We start from the raw sequence: 15,831 nt of genomic DNA, 5'->3' as shown, positions 1-15,831 counted from the left end.
TTGTTTTCTTGTATACTACTCAAAGATATTTGACTAAGTCAAATACGAAATGAACTGCAATACACTGGGGTCCAATATATTAGCATAACTAAGCTACACAGAACCCCGGCGGACGCATAGTAAAATGAGAGGCTATTCTCCATGTAAAACCTGTCCCAGTCACTGAAGTACACTAAGGTCCCAGTGCAATATTCCTAGCACTGCCCATTGTGGTGTGGCATACATAGAGCTCTAAGAAATATATGTATTGGACTATCATACATATACAGCTAGTTAATGTGTTTGATAGGTCTAAATACAAGGACAACATTGTTACCACTTAAAATCTTGATAATGATTATGATCATGTTCCTGCACAAACATAGTCACCTTTTTTATAGTATTTTCTTTAAAAACAAGGCAATATTTCTAGCAACTGAATTACATTTCCCATTATTTATGAATAAGTATATCTTCCTAGTCTCTAGACAAATGTTAATGCTTTGATATCATGAAATTGTCAATTATCAATGATGGGAGTAATTATTTGCAATGCATTGACACACTAGAGAGCGCTGCAGCCTTGTCTAAACCTGGAGCCATGTGGCCGTTCCACAAATGTATCCAGAGATATTAGAGAAAAGAGATAGAAATCCCATTGGGAGATAAATTGAAGAACGTATAACGCCCCACCCAGCAGACTGTTGACTAATCAGATTCACGTTGTCATGCTGCGTCATGCCGTTGCTAAACTAATTCTTCATTCTCAAATTCGGGTGGGGTGGGTCGTAAATTCAGAGCATTGTCAGATTGTCCGTTCGTTTCGCTCACCGGACGCTCCGGACAAAGAGTAGGGTTGATTTTAGCATTCTGACCTCACAACGGCAGTCAAGCACCCAAGCTAACTGGCTAAAGTTGGCTAGCAACTTCCATATACAAATGAGAGAACACCTCACTGACCATTTTACTTGCCCAAGCAAAGCTGGTTAGGATGTTTTCATTCTATCTATGGAGTTGGTGACTGTAATCTATGGACAGTGCTGTTGGCAACAATTTAATTACGTTTCGCCAACATTTAATGACACTGGTCATATTCAACTGGTGTTGAGCATTCGTAAATGAATCAGTTATTCTGCGCTCTGGCACACCCAGACGAGTGCGCATTGAAATCGTAGTAGATAACCAGAGTGAATTTACGAACGTCGGAATTAGGAAAATCGAACATTTTCTACTTGCTTATTCGTTTAACGCGGCACGTGTATAACTACAATGCTTTCGCATGTCCGAGTAATCGTTTTCTAGTTTCGACTAGCATGTGGACGCGGCATAAATCGAGAAACCTGCCTATTTCCCTCGAAAGCATGTAATGTCACGATTCCACAGCCACACGATATTACAGAGAACAAGTTAATTATCTCACATCTCGGAAAATACTTGTAGTTTTATTTGAACCTTTATTTAACTAGGCAAGTCAGTGAAGAACAAATTTTTATTTACAATAACGGCCTACCAAAAGGCCTCCTATATAAATATAGGACAAAACACATCACGACGAGAGACAACATTACATAAAGAGAGACCTAAGACAACATATTATATTTATTGTTCACGAAATGCATGCTAATATTGTGTTGTTTTTGAGCTAGCGCCCAATTGACTCCCATTCACTTGTTGAAGGAGAGTTCTCCTTGTTCCAGAATAACCCATAATGCACCGGGTGAATTGCGACGTATGTGCAACGTATACAGTGGGCGTTACTACGATGCCAATGGAGTTTCCCATCTCTTCAAAAGTATATTTGGTTTATCCAAATTATGTTCGTTTCCGGGTGCACTTTCTATCGCAATCCGGTTTGGAATAAGGACCGGGGGCGGTTCTACAAGAAAGCCCCAAAACCCGAACTCCAACAGGTTTTTCAAGCGAATTTTTAGATGCTCTTCACTCCGATTACATATGCCACGGGCCCCAGTGTGGGTGCATTGCACCGCGCTCAACGGTGGCGCGATTCTGACTGAGTTAGCATGCTAGCCAGCAAAATGTATTTATACTCCACCCCTCTCCAACCGGCTGTAGCGATTAGTCAATACCCCATAGTTAGGGGTGAGCTGTAAAACCCAACTTCTCTATTGGACTTTTCCGTTCAATTCCTCCCCATCCACCCCGCTGGAAGATTGTTGCATTGGGACGGCCATAACAAGAAGAGTGTATTCTGGTAGGAACCCAGTTTCGGATTCGGGATTTAAGGACCACAAGGGGGTTAGGGGTTTAAACCACAATAATTTGATCCATAAACCCCCCATGCCTGGCATTTCTGTCAGTGTTTTGGTCACTTTTAATAAAAATGTTTGCCTTTTATTTTATGTAAATAGTGCCAGTTCCTGAATTTGGCTTTCTACCTCAACACTCCATTTTCATTCTCCTCCCAGACGTCTTAACACTAGCAGTATCTGACGGCCCCTCGTCTCCCCTTCAACCTCCGTGCGCAGCGCACTGTGGTCATCTCTCGCGGGGGAAAATATCAGATAACAGGAACCCCCTTACTCGGACAAAGCGAGGCTCCAACAAGAGGACGGTGATCTGTGTTCCCTTTCCAAGTAGCAAACGAGCTCTGTGGCAATCGAATCCTCAAAACAGACCGGGCTCCGGTGCTCGCCATGCCCGGCCCGGCGGCCGGCAGTAAATCTCGGGTGTACGCGGATGTCAACACTTTGAAGAGCAGGGAATATTGGGACTACGAAACCCACGTGCCTAACTGGAGGTAAAGTGTTTTATTTTTTTGCCGGGGTGGAATTTCTAAACGTCATAATGCATTATTTAGTATTTTATTGCCAAATGCTTTATCAAATATATGATCTCATATATGTTTTCTATTTTAGCTTTTGTTTTTTGTCCGTCATAGTTTATTGCTGCAGGCTATTCATATTTGCTCTCCACTCAACACGATGTACAGGCAGCTACCACAACAGAATCTTCGGCTACTACCATGGATTATCATTATTGTCGAATGAGTGGCCATATATTGTCCCATTGCATTGGTTCTGTGTGGGCGGGTGCAATATCAGACTAGATAGCTAGCTATCATAATTAATACATATTACGAACGTATTTTGAAGACTATATTTGGAAAATAATGTATTTTGGAGATTTAGCTTGGTTAACAAGGTTTTGTTGGGAACGTTCATGGCTTGAGTAAATGAGTCTGCGCGTAGTACATTCAGATTGGCGTGGGATGGGAAAATCATCAATCTGTGAGATCGAGCAGGCCTTGCTGGCAGCTGACGCCGAGGCAGCACCAAATGATGCTTGTGAATCGTACAACAGTAGATACCTAGTTTCCCAGATTTCATAAAACTTTACATAGCCAGATCACATTATCATTCCTTTAAATGGCATATATAGATTTTTCTTTCAGATCTAGCTAATTTGGTTACATTTACACAAGCTGTTAATGAGACACAACCTTTTAATTACTGAATTAAATGTCTGTACAGTTGCAGCACTTTATTGAAGATTCACTAGATCTTGAATTGAATCTGTTTCCATTAGACCACTAGTTTAATATATTCAGTTCGATGCGCAAGATATGGTTGTCCCAGCACCACTGGTCTTATTCATTAGTATAATCAAGGGCCCTCAAAAAGATGGATACTCGGAATGTCCCCTCTCTATGGTTGAAATGTCACTCTCGCTTTCATTGACTGGGAAAATTAGTCTTGTTTAAAAGATTCACCCTCTTTCCATCTAGGCCTATTCTATACCTTGAGTGTTGTGATGGGAAGGAAGGATGTGGAATAAAATGTTGACTAATCTGTTTTCTCATTTACATTTTTTAAATGTATTTTTATTTAACCATTATTTAACTAGGAAAGTCAGTTAAGAACAATTTTTTTTTTTACAATGATGGCCTAACAGAAGGTAAAGGCCTCCTGCGGGGACGGGGGCTGGGATTTAAAAAAAAATATATATATATATATATAGGACAAAACACACATCACGGCAAGATAGACACCACAACACTACATAAAGAGAGACCTAAAATAACAACAGCAGCATGGCAGCAACACATGAAAACCCAGCATGGTAGCAGCACAACATGACAACAACATGGCAGCAGCACAAAACATGGTACAAACATTATTAGGCACAGACAACAGCACAAAGGGCAAGAAGGTAGAGACAACAATACATCACGCGAAGCAGCCACAACTGTCAGCAAGAAATCAAATGTTATTTGTCACATGCTCCGAATACAACAGGTGTAGACCTTACAGTGAAATGCTTATTTACAACCCCTTAACCAACAATGCAGTTTTAAGAAAAATAAGTTAAGTAAAAAATAAGAATAAAAGTATAAAAATAATTAGAGCAGCAGTAAAGTAACAGTAGTGAGGCTATATACAGGGAGTACCGGCACAGAGTCAGTCGATGTGCGGGGGCAACGGTTAATTGAGGTAATATGTACATGTAGGTAGACAAAGTGACTATGCATAGATAATAACAGAGAGTAGCAGCAGTGTAAAAGAGGGGGGGCAATGCAAATAGTCTGGGTAGCCATTTGATTAGCTGTTCAGGAGTCTTATGGCTTGGGGATAGAAGCTGTTGAGAAGTCTTTTGGACCTATAGTGTCCATGATTGAGTCTTTTGAATGAAGAGATGGAGATAAACACTCAAACTGGACTGTTTTTGCAGTTCGTTCCAGTCGCTAGCTGCAGCGAACTGAAAAGAGGAGCGACCCAGGGATGTGTGTGCATTGGGGACCTTTAACAGAATGTGACTGGCAGAATGGGTGTTGTATGTGGAGGATGAGAGCTGCAGTAAGTATCTCAGATAGGGGGGAGCGAGGCTTATGAGGGTTTTATAAATAAGCATCAACCAGTGGGTCTTGCGACGGGTATGCAGAGATGACCAGTTTACAGAGGAGTATAGACTGCAGTGATGTGTTCTATAAGGAGCATTGGTGGCAAATCTGATGGCTGAATGGCAAAGAACATCTAGCCACTCGAGAGCACCCTTGCCTGCCCGATCTATAAATGAAGTCCCCATAATCTAGCATGGGTAGGATGGTCATCTGAATGAGGGTTAGTTTGGCAGCTGGGGTGAAAGAGGAGCGATTACGATAGAGGAAACCAAGTCTAGATTTAATCTTAGCCTGCATCTTTCATATGTGCTGACTAATCTCTTTTCCATCTTCCCTCTAGTAACCAGGAAGACTACCAGTTGGTGCGTAAGCTTGGCAGAGGGAAGTACAGTGAGGTCTTTGAGGCCATCAACAACAATGAGAAGGTGGTTGTCAAGATCCTCAAGGTAAGTTGCATAAGGCCTGCTTTGCTCTTCTGAATGCTCCAGCAGCGATGAAAGAGTGGTCTGTTTTATTTAAACCTATACAATGGAGTCCAAAATGATTTGCAAAAAATGTGCTAAAAAATGTCAAAAGATACTGTATAAAATAAATAATACAAATACTGAGCGTTATTGTATGCTCTAAAAAATTGGGAAATTATTTTATACTAATACAATTGCTCAGATATATATATATATATATATCATATATATATATAATTTAGTTTAACAAGTAATAAAAAAACATCTAAATAAGATAGAGGTCAAAATTATTGGCAATCCCATAAAACATTTTAGAAAAAAGGCTGTGTCATTATCCTCGCAAAAAGAGAGTGCTACAGTATTGAAAACAGGGGTGCCAATAATTTTGAGTCCTATCTTTTTTTAAATATTTTTTTATATTACTTGTTAAAATGTCTTTCTCTGTATTAGTATAAAAGTATATAATTTCCCTTTTTATTTTAGCATAAAATATAGCTTCCCTCTAGTAACCAGGAGGAAAGACTACCACTTGGTGCGGAAGCTTGGCAGAGGGAAGTGAAGTGCGGTGCTAAAAAAAATACAGTTGCTCAGAGAAAGACAATTTGTTTAACAAGTAATACAAAAAATTCTAAAAAAAGATAGGGCTCAAAATTATTAGCACCCCTTTTTTCAATACAGAGCACTCTCCTCTTGAGAGGATAACGACCCTGAGCCTTTTTCTAAAATGTTTTATCAGATTGCCAATAATTTTGACTCCTATCTTTAGATGTTTTTGTTATTACTTGTTTAACAACATCTATTTCTCTGAGCAATTGCATTAGTATAAATAATATAATTTTGGATTTTTTTGAGCATACAATATAGCTCAGTATTTGTCTAATTTATTTTATAGTCTTTTTTTGCTCATCTTTATCAAGGTTGCCAATAATTATGGAACCCACTGTACCACATCACATTGTCCAAGTAATATTCAGACAGGATAACAGAGGGAAATATGATGACATGGGAGGAAAAGTGGACATCTTGCTGATGCTGTCACTATTACCACTGTTGTTAATGAGATCACATCCTGCACAATCAAATGTTTAGGCTACATCCTGGTTTAATTGGATGTCTCTGTTATTATAATCCTAATTAGCCTGTCAAGAAGAAGAAAATCAAGCGTGAAATCAAGATCCTGGAGAATTTGCGAGGTGGAGCCAACATTATTCGATTGGTGGACACAGTGAAAGACCCTGTGGTATGTTACAGCTCTACTTTCTTCTAGCTATGGGCTAGTTCTTAGTCACCTGAGATCAGATTTGTTTACATTGTAAATCAATTTTGTCAGTGTTCCTATACATATAATGGCTGTTGAATTGAAGGTTTGTTGTTGTCAGTATACCTTTTATGCTTGCAAAGAGAACAAATGTTATCCTCACATAATTAAGATTTGGCTAATGAAGGGGAAAGACCACACCGTATCAACATTTTTACAGTTACAGTTGACGTCCTTTCTAATATCAGCACATTTTACTTATTGTGAATGCGTTTGATATTATTTTAGTGATGTTCACTTTAAACTGTTTGAAAGTTCTGCCAACTAGTCATCTTACTCACAGATTAAGTCTTAAGCTAATTAACTGACAGATGATCTGAAAGCAGGTAGATGATCTGGTTCTTGCATGGCAGCCTTGATATTAACTGTACGTGGGGATACAGGACTCAGTCTTTTTTACATTTTGTCAGGGTTATTTTGAGAATAATGTTTATGGATGCAAGGAAGATACCCAACCGATAACATTACCTCCTCAAATAATTGCTTACATGCAATTCTTCATCACCTATTCACTATGCTGCTGCCTACAATAACAGAAATGGGAATTATGATAATAGAAATTACTGAGGCTAACATTGACATGGCTTATCTTTTATTACAAAATGATTGCAATTGCAACCGGGACCAAATTGGGATGTGATTGCTATTATATTCTTTTATGTTTTATCTATGTTGATGTGCTTCTGCTGTGTGGTGGGTGTTAAGCCACTTGTTGCTCTACCTTTCCCTCGCAGTATACATTTTAAGTCGGAAGTTTACACACACTTAGGTTGGAGTCATTAACTCGTTTTTCAACCACTCCACATATTTCTTGTTAACAAACTATAGTTTTGGTAAGTCGGTTAGGACATCTACTTTGTGCATGACACAAGTCATTTTTCCAACAATTGTTTACTGACAGATTATTTCACTTATAATTCACTGTATCACAATTCCAGTGGGTCAGAAGTTTACATACACTAAGTTGACTGTGCCTTTAAACAGCTTTGAAAATTCCAGAAAATGATGTCATGGCATTAGAAGCTTCTGACAGGCTAATTTACATCATTTGAGTCAATTGGAGGTGTAGCTGTGGATGTATTTCAAGGCCTACCTTCAAACTCAGTGCCTCTGCTTGACATCATGGGAAAATCAAAATAAATCAGCCAAGACCTCAGAAATTATTATAGACCTCCACAAGTCTGGGTCATCCTTGGCTCAATTTCCAAATGGCTGAAGGTACCACGTTCATCTGTACAAACAATAGCACGCAAGTATAAATACCATGGGACCACGCAGCCGTCATACCGCTCTGGAAGGAGCCGCGTTCTGTCTCCTAGAGAGGAGCGTACTTTGGTGCAAAAAGTGCAAATCAATCCCAGAACAACAGCAAAGGACCCTGTGAAGATGCTGGAGGAAACAGGTACAAAAGTATCTATATCCACAGTAAAACGAGTCCTATATCGACATAACCTGAAAGGCTGCTCAGCAAGGAAGAGGCCACTGCTCCAAAGCCACCATAAAAATGCCAGACTACGGTTTGCAACTGCACATGGGGACAAAGATCGTACTTTTTGGAGAAATGTCTTCTGGTCTGATGAAACAAAAATAGAACTGTTTGGCCATAATGACCATCGTTGTGTTTGGAGGAAAAAGGGGGATGCTTGCAAGCCGAAGAACACCATCCCAACCGTGAAGCACAGGGATGGCAGCATCATGTTGTGTGGGTGCTTTGTTGCAGGAGGGACTGGTGCACTTCACAAAATAGATGGCATCATGAACAAGGAAAATTATATGGATATATTGAAGCAACATCTCAAGACTTCAGTCAGGAAGTTAAAGCTTGGTCGCAAATGTGTCTTCCAAATGGACAATGACCCCAAGCATACTTCCAAAGTTGTGGCAAAATGGCTGAAGGACAACAAAGCCCTGACCTCAATCCTATAGAAAATTATTGGGCAGAACTGAAAAAGCGTGTGCGAGCAAGGAGGCCTACAAACCTGATTCAGTTACACCAGCTCTGTCAGGAGGAATGGGCCAAAATTCACCCAACTTATTGTGGGAAGCTTGTGGAAGGCTACCCAAAACGTTTGACCCAAGTTAAACAATTGAAAGGCAATGCTACCAAATACTAATTGAGTGTATGTAAACTTCTGACCCACTCTGAATGTGATGAAATAAATAAAAGCTGAAATAAATCACTCTACTTTTATTCTGACATTTCACATTCTTAAAATAAAGTGGTGATCTTAACTGATCTAAAACAGGGAATTTTTACTATGATTAAATGTCAGAAATTATGATTTAAAAAAAAAATGTATTTGGCTAAGGTGTATGTAAACTTCCGACTTCAACGGTATATGGCTCATAGCGTAATGTCATTTTCAATGTTTGCTTTATCAATTAATGTGATTTGAATATTTCCACCTTTCTCAGATTTTTTCCTCTTTGTCCTCTCTCTCAAACCTCTCTACAGTCCCGAACGCCTGCGCTTGTCTTTGAATGCATCAATAACACAGATTTTAAGGTAGAATCATCTCTAGGGATGGGGTTTCACTGGTATGGGATGGTGTAATGAGTGGGAATCGTGATCATTTCACCCATAATGCTTTTTTAATAGCCTATTAGGCTATACCGTTTCAGATACCATGTTGGTGCAATGACTTATTGCATTGTTCAGAGAATTTTTCACTCAATATGTCTGTCCTGTCTGTCTGTCTTTTTTTGGTTGGTTGAAAGTGTAAATTGTGTTTGTTTCATCATCGATGCATGCATCACATACTTTCTTTCTGCAAATTAAATCTAAAACTTTATTTTCTTCTCTGCCCAGGAGCTCTACCAGAAGTTAACAGATTTTGATATCCGTTTTTACATGTATGAACTACTTAAGGTGAGCCTTACAGTTTGACCCTGTGTGTTTTCACATCCTAGTCCTACCTTCACACCTTCCTAACTGTGGGGTTAGTTTGTGGTGTCTAGCCAATATATCTCTGTCTCTGACATGATTTGGGTCTTTGTGCTCTCAGGCTCTGGACTACTGCCACAGTATGGGGATAATGCACCGTGATGTCAAGCCCCACAATGTGATGATTGACCACCAGATGAGGAAGGTAGGGGGAGCTCTTCACCTTTCTTATGAGATGTTGGGTCCGTAGAAAGCTCTAGGAGTTGGATGTTGTGAATGATGTCTTGTCCAAAAGTTATTCTCTTAAGCTGTTTGAAAAGTCTACAACGCTTACAGAAATGTGTCAGATTTGTTTTAAAGTGACTTCAATTATTTCTCCACCATTATAATGGGTGTTGAACTCTTTTAGTCTTTATCAAATACAATATTATTATGGCATCAGATTGCATAAGGACACAAACAGGACTGCAAAAATGATGAGGCTTTTTCCAGTAGCAATTTCCCTCACACGGTTTGTATTGTAACACGGCACGGTTTGTATTGTAATGTAGTGCGGTTTGTATTGTAACGCGGCGCGGTATGTATTGTAATGCGGCGCGGTTTGTATTGTAACGCGGCGCGGTTTGTATTGTAACGCGGCGCGGTTTGTATTGTAATGTAGCGCGGTTTGTATTGTAACGCGACGCGGTTTGTATTGTAATGTAGAGCGGTTTGTATTGCGGCGCGGTTTGTATTGTAATGTAGCGCGGTTTGTATTGTAATGTAGCGCGGTTTGTATTGTAATGTAGCGCGGTTTGGATTGTAACGCGGCGCGGTTTGTATTGTAATGTAGCACAGTTTGTATTGTAACACGGCGCGGTTTGTATTGTAATATAGCGCGGTTTGTATTGTAACGCGGCGCGGTTTGTATTGTAATGTAGAGCGGTTTGTATTGTAATGTGGCGTGGTTTGTATTGTAATGTAGCGCGGTTTGTATTGTAATGTAGTGCGGTTTGTATTGTAACGTGGCGCGGTTTGTATTGTAACGCAGCGCGGTTTGTATTGTAACGCGGCGCGGTTTGTATTGTAACGCGGCGCGGTTTGTATTGTAACGCAGCGCGGTTTGTATTGTAACGCGGCGCGGTTTGTATTGTAACGCGGCGCGGTTTGTATTGTAACGCGGCACGGTTTGTATTGTAACGCGGCGCGGTTTGTATTGTAACGCGGCGCGGTTTGTATTGTAACGCGGCGCGGTTTGTATTGTAACGCGGCGCGGTTTGTATTGTAACGCGGCGCGGTTTGTATTGTAACGCGGCGCGGTTTGTATTGTAACGCGGCGCGGTTTGTATTGTAACGCGGCGCGGTTTGTATTGTAACGCGGCGCGGTTTGTATTGTAATGTAGCGCGGTATGTATTTGTGCTGCAGCTACGTCTAATAGACTGGGGCCTTGCAGAGTTCTACCATCCTGCACAGGAATACAACGTCAGAGTAGCGTCTCGCTACTTTAAGGGACCTGAGTTACTGGTGGATTACCAGGTAAATCGCCAGCACATGCAAGCAAACACACAGACACAATTGGTGATTCTATACATTTGCCATGTTATTGTGTACCGATTGTGTACATGTAAGTCATGTTATTGTGTACCGATTTCATTGTTATTGGTAACTGTATGTGTATTGATGTATGGCAGTAACTGATGCATTCTGTAATTTCCTGTCAGATGTACGACTACAGTTTGGACATGTGGAGTCTTGGCTGCATGCTGGCCAGTATGATCTTTCAGAAAGAGCCCTTCTTCCATGGCCAGGACAATTATGACCAGGTATCCCACTAACTATAACCACTCAACAGACGTTCCCTTTCTATTGTCACCACCAAACTTTAGTCTCACTACAACCCAACTTATTCAACCCAATGTTACTACTAACTTGTGTAATCTCCACCTCTCTCGTAGTATGATAACACTGACTCAGTGTTTCCCCTATATTTATTTAGCAACGGCGGGCAACTACTGTTAAATCGTTGCCGCCACTCCAATATTTTATTTTATTTCTTATTTTTAGAAAATACGTTTCGGGATGATAAACCGTTTCAGTGTAGACTTTAAACCAAATATAACAACTAGACAGGCATTGGGCTCCCATTGATACATTTTCTCTCAGCCCCATGACAATGTGTAGAATTGCAGGAAACTAACTTTGACACCGCTCCGTAAAAGAATCCTAGGGGAAAAACTGACTGCTACAATCTATTAGAGTAGATAACACATTCACTACCTGATGATAACATGTACTAACCAAATTAGCTTGTACATGGAAAAATATTCCCTAAGACAAACCCAAACATTTGTGTGAAATTGTCACTGTTATCATTTCAGCTGGTCCGAATTGCCAAAGTCCTAGGGACAGAGGAACTTTTTGGTTACCTGCGCAAATACCACATTGAACTGGACCCACGCTTCAAGGACCTTCTTGGCCAGTGAGTACCAAAAGGGAGTGCCGTTGAGACATGGAAATAAGGGTTACTCCTGGTATTTACCTGGTAATGAGGAAGCATTTGAATTAGTTGTAGGATATCAATTATTTCAACATGCCCCACTACAAGTTTGATTCTATTAGTGATATATTTAATCAATAAGGCACAAGGAGATGTGGTATATGGCCAATATACCACAGCTAAGGGCTGTTCTTATGCATGACACAATCTTTAATAGCTGCCAGACAGTGGCCCACTAGTTCTGAAAAGGAAACATAATTTCCCAGGTGACGATAATGTTGTACAGTGCCTTCAGAAAGTATTCATACCCCTTGACTTATTTCACATTTTGTTGTGTTACAGCCTGAATTCAAAATGAATACAATAAAATAAAAATCTCACCCATCTACACACAATACCCCATAATGACAACGTGAAAACATGTTTCTTGGAATGTTTGCAAATTTATTGAAAATGAAATACAGATATCTCTCTTACATAAGTATTTACACCCCTGAGTCAATACTTTGTAGAAGCAGTTTTGGCAGTGATTACAGCTGTGAGTCTTTCTGGGTAAGTCTCTTAAGAGCTTTGCACACCTAAATTGTACAATATTTGCCCTTTTCTTAAAAAAAAAGATTTAAGCTCTGTCAAGTTGATTGTTGATCATTGCTAGACAGCCATTTCCAAGTCTTGCCATAGATCTTCAAGCCGATTTAAGGCAAAACTGTAACTAGACCACTCAGGAACATTCAATGTCGTCTTGGTAAGCAATTTCAATGTAGATTTGGCCTTGTGTGTTAGGTTATTGTCCTGCTGAAAGGTGAATTGGTATCCCAGCGTCTGAACCAGGTTTTCCTCTAGGATTTTGCCTGTGCTTAAAGCCGTATTCCGTTTTTTTTTTATCCTAGAAAAACCTCCCTAGTCCTTGCCGATAACAAGCATACCCATAACACGATGCAGCCACCACCATGGTTGAAAATATGAAGAGTGGTACTCTGTGTTATGTTGGATTTGCCCCAAACATATCACTTTGTATTCAGGACAAAAAGCACATTTTTTGCAGTATTAAATAAGTGCCTTGTTGTAAACAGGATGCATGACAAACAGGATGCATGACAAACAGGACTATTTGCATTGACGCAATACTGCTACTCACTGTTTGTTTAGGGGCTCCCGAGTGGCGCAGCGGTCTAAGGCACTGCATCTCAGTGCTTGAGGCGTCACTACAGACACCCTGGTTTCATTCCAGGCTGTATCACAACCGGCCGTGATTGGGAGTCCCATAGGGCGGCGCACAATTGGCCCAGCGTCGTCCGGATTTGGCCATTGTAAATAAGAATTTGTTCTTAACTGACTTGCCTAGTTAAATAGAAAATCAAATGTTAATATTTTTTATTATCTATGTACAAATTACCTAGACTAACCTGTACACCTGCACGTTGACTCGGTACCGATTCCCCCTGTATATAGCCTCATTATTGTTATTTTATTAGTATTATGCACAGGCTTCCTTATTTTCACTCTTTAGGTTAGTATTGTGGAGTAACTACAATATTGTTGATCCATCCTCAGTTTTCTTATCACAACCATTCAAATCTGTAAGAGTTTTAAAATCACCATTGGCTTCATGTTGAAATCCCTGTTTTTTATTTTTTTTTACACATCTACCAATCGGTGCCCTTTGTGAGGCATTGAAAAACCTCCCTGGTCTTTGTGGTTAAATTTGTGCTTGAAATTCATTACTCGATTGAGGGACCTTACAGATAATTTAATGTGTGGGGTACAGAGATGGGGTAATCATTCAAAAATCATGTTAACCTCTATTATTGAACACGGAATGAGTCCATGCAACTTATAATGCTATTTGTTAAGCACTTTCTTTACTCCTACACTTATTTAGGCTTGCCATAACCAAGGGGTTGAATACTTATTGACTCAAGACATTTCAGCTTTTCATTTTGTATTAATTTCTAAAATGTTCTACAAACCAAATTCCACTTTGACAATATGGGGTATTGTATGTAGATCAGTAACACAAAATCTCAAATCAATCCATTTTAAATTGGGGCTGTAACACAACAAAATGTGGAAAAAGTAAAGGGGTGTGAATACTTTCTGAAGGCACTCTGTGACTGGAGCTATTAAAGTTGGCTCTCTGTCATCGTCGCCCCCCCCCCAGACAGACGCGGAAACGCTGGGAGCAATTTGTCCAGACCGAGAACCAGCACCTGGTTAGCCCTGAGGCTCTGGACCTGCTGGATAAGCTGCTGCGCTACGACCATCAGCAGAGACTGACGGCCACAGAGGCCATGGAGCATCCCTACTTCTGTGAGTAGCTCAACCTGAACCACGCCTGCTGACTACCTCTGCTGCATAGTGGAGTGTCAGTTATTGTGCATTGATGAAAGGTGATGTGATCTTTAACATGTTGACTCCTCTACACAGATCCTGTGCTGAAGGAACAGTCTCTCTCTAATGCGGATGGCAATATGGTGTCCAGTGGATCCACTACTGCTCGATGAAAGCAGGTGAGTGAGAGAATCACAAACACTTGTTCTAAATTGTTCCATTGTTTTAAATTATTCTAAGGCTGTACGAATTTGATTTACTATATAACAGATGCCCCATTTCTCCAAAAATAAATAATAATAATTACAGCGATTAATTTGATTCTCATTAATATATTTTTTTCAACGATTCCTTTTGACAGATCGTATGAGTCACTTCGCCATTGTAGTGGTTGGGATTCGGTTCAATCACGGTGAATTGAATCATGAGAATCAAAAACAAATCAGTTATACTGTAAATCAAATTTGTAGGGCCTAATGCTCTGTGTTAAAGTTTCTATTTAAAACTTTTAAAATAAAATCACTTTAATATTCTATAAAATTAATGCTCATAAACAGTATAATTTCTCTTCCCTTTTTGTCTTTCAGAAGAACATTTGTTACCTCGACTTTTTAGCCCTTTGTGGCAGAAACATCTTCAAGTGTACAGTGAAAATGGATCAGAGAGACACCAGACACACCCCCCTTCTCTTTGTCAGTCTGAGGTTGACTTGCCCCAGTTACATGTCAAGCAGCCAGACCAATGAGCTTGGTGTCTCACTGCTGCCCCTGTCCTGCTCTGCCCCCTCCTCTTATCACGAGGTAAACAGAAAATGTTCAAAGACAAGAAAAAAAGGATCCTTCCCTGTCATTATGCCCCCCTCCCTCATTTAACTAAGCATGGAGAATGAAAAGGAACGTGAGCCTGCCCCCCCCCCCCCCCCCTCTCCTTGGTCAGGCTGTCTGTTCAGTGTTCAGCCACTTGGCAGGCCTATGCTCAGCCTCCACACACTGTAGTACCAAAGTGTTATGGTGGACCTTTTCTCTGCTCTAGGTAGAATGATAATATGAATAAAAATAATACTTTTTTTTATATTAATGTGTTTGTGTCATGAATTGGTCATATTTCGCCATAGCATATTGTTATTCATACTGTCTTACAGTATATTTGAAAGGGGTAATTCATCAGACAGAACTACAAATACTACTTGTATCATGTGGTCAAAGAACAGTTGTCATCAATGTCATTAATAGCTGAGGAAGGTGACAAATGTGACAATAGCTGAGGAAGTTGCCACCACAACCGTTAATGGGCTTGGCTTCAAGATGTGCACAACCTAGATATGGCCATAATGTTTTGACAGACCATCTATTGTGAACCATCAGTGCTCGTTCACTGAACCAGTGTAATCCGTTCGGCTTTGTGCACTTATCTGTTGAACGACGGCCCTCAGGAAACCAGATGAGATGATACCCTGCGACGCTGTGCAACTTTTATGCAACGTGATACCTGAAAACCTCCGACAAATGAGTGTCTGGTTC

At 40.2% G+C, this 15,831-nt stretch overlaps 1 protein-coding gene across 5 annotated transcripts; it reads left to right on the top strand.

Moving 5' to 3' along the window:
* The first annotated feature begins 1,902 nt into the window (after positions 1–1,902).
* On the top strand, positions 1,903–15,382 carry LOC139530114 (casein kinase II subunit alpha'-like). Of its 5 annotated transcripts, none has more exons than XM_071326214.1 (13): positions 1,903–2,191; positions 2,406–2,737; positions 5,178–5,283; positions 6,440–6,541; positions 9,075–9,125; positions 9,429–9,488; positions 9,625–9,708; positions 10,909–11,019; positions 11,205–11,306; positions 11,862–11,962; positions 14,142–14,290; positions 14,408–14,490; positions 14,899–15,382. In XM_071326214.1, the coding sequence occupies exons 2-12, from the start codon at positions 2,634–2,636 to the stop codon at positions 14,482–14,484; spliced, it is 1,047 nt and encodes a 348-aa protein (XP_071182315.1). In that variant the 5' UTR covers positions 1,903–2,191; positions 2,406–2,633; the 3' UTR covers positions 14,485–14,490; positions 14,899–15,382. The 5 variants fall into 5 exon arrangements, 3 of the variants coding, with proteins under 3 accessions (XP_071182315.1, XP_071182317.1, XP_071182316.1); XR_011665954.1 differs by lacking the exon at positions 1,903–2,191 and adding an exon at positions 14,673–14,723 and having other exon boundaries at positions 2,486–2,737; positions 14,899–15,037; XR_011665955.1 differs by lacking the exons at positions 1,903–2,191; positions 9,075–9,125 and adding an exon at positions 14,673–14,723 and having other exon boundaries at positions 2,486–2,737.
* Positions 15,383–15,831: the final 449 nt, after the last annotated feature.

Source organism: Salvelinus alpinus, chromosome 9 (genome assembly GCF_045679555.1).
Source record: "Salvelinus alpinus chromosome 9, SLU_Salpinus.1, whole genome shotgun sequence".
Lineage (NCBI taxonomy): Eukaryota > Metazoa > Chordata > Actinopteri > Salmoniformes > Salmonidae > Salvelinus > Salvelinus alpinus.
This window is presented reverse-complemented; position numbering and strand designations above follow the sequence as displayed.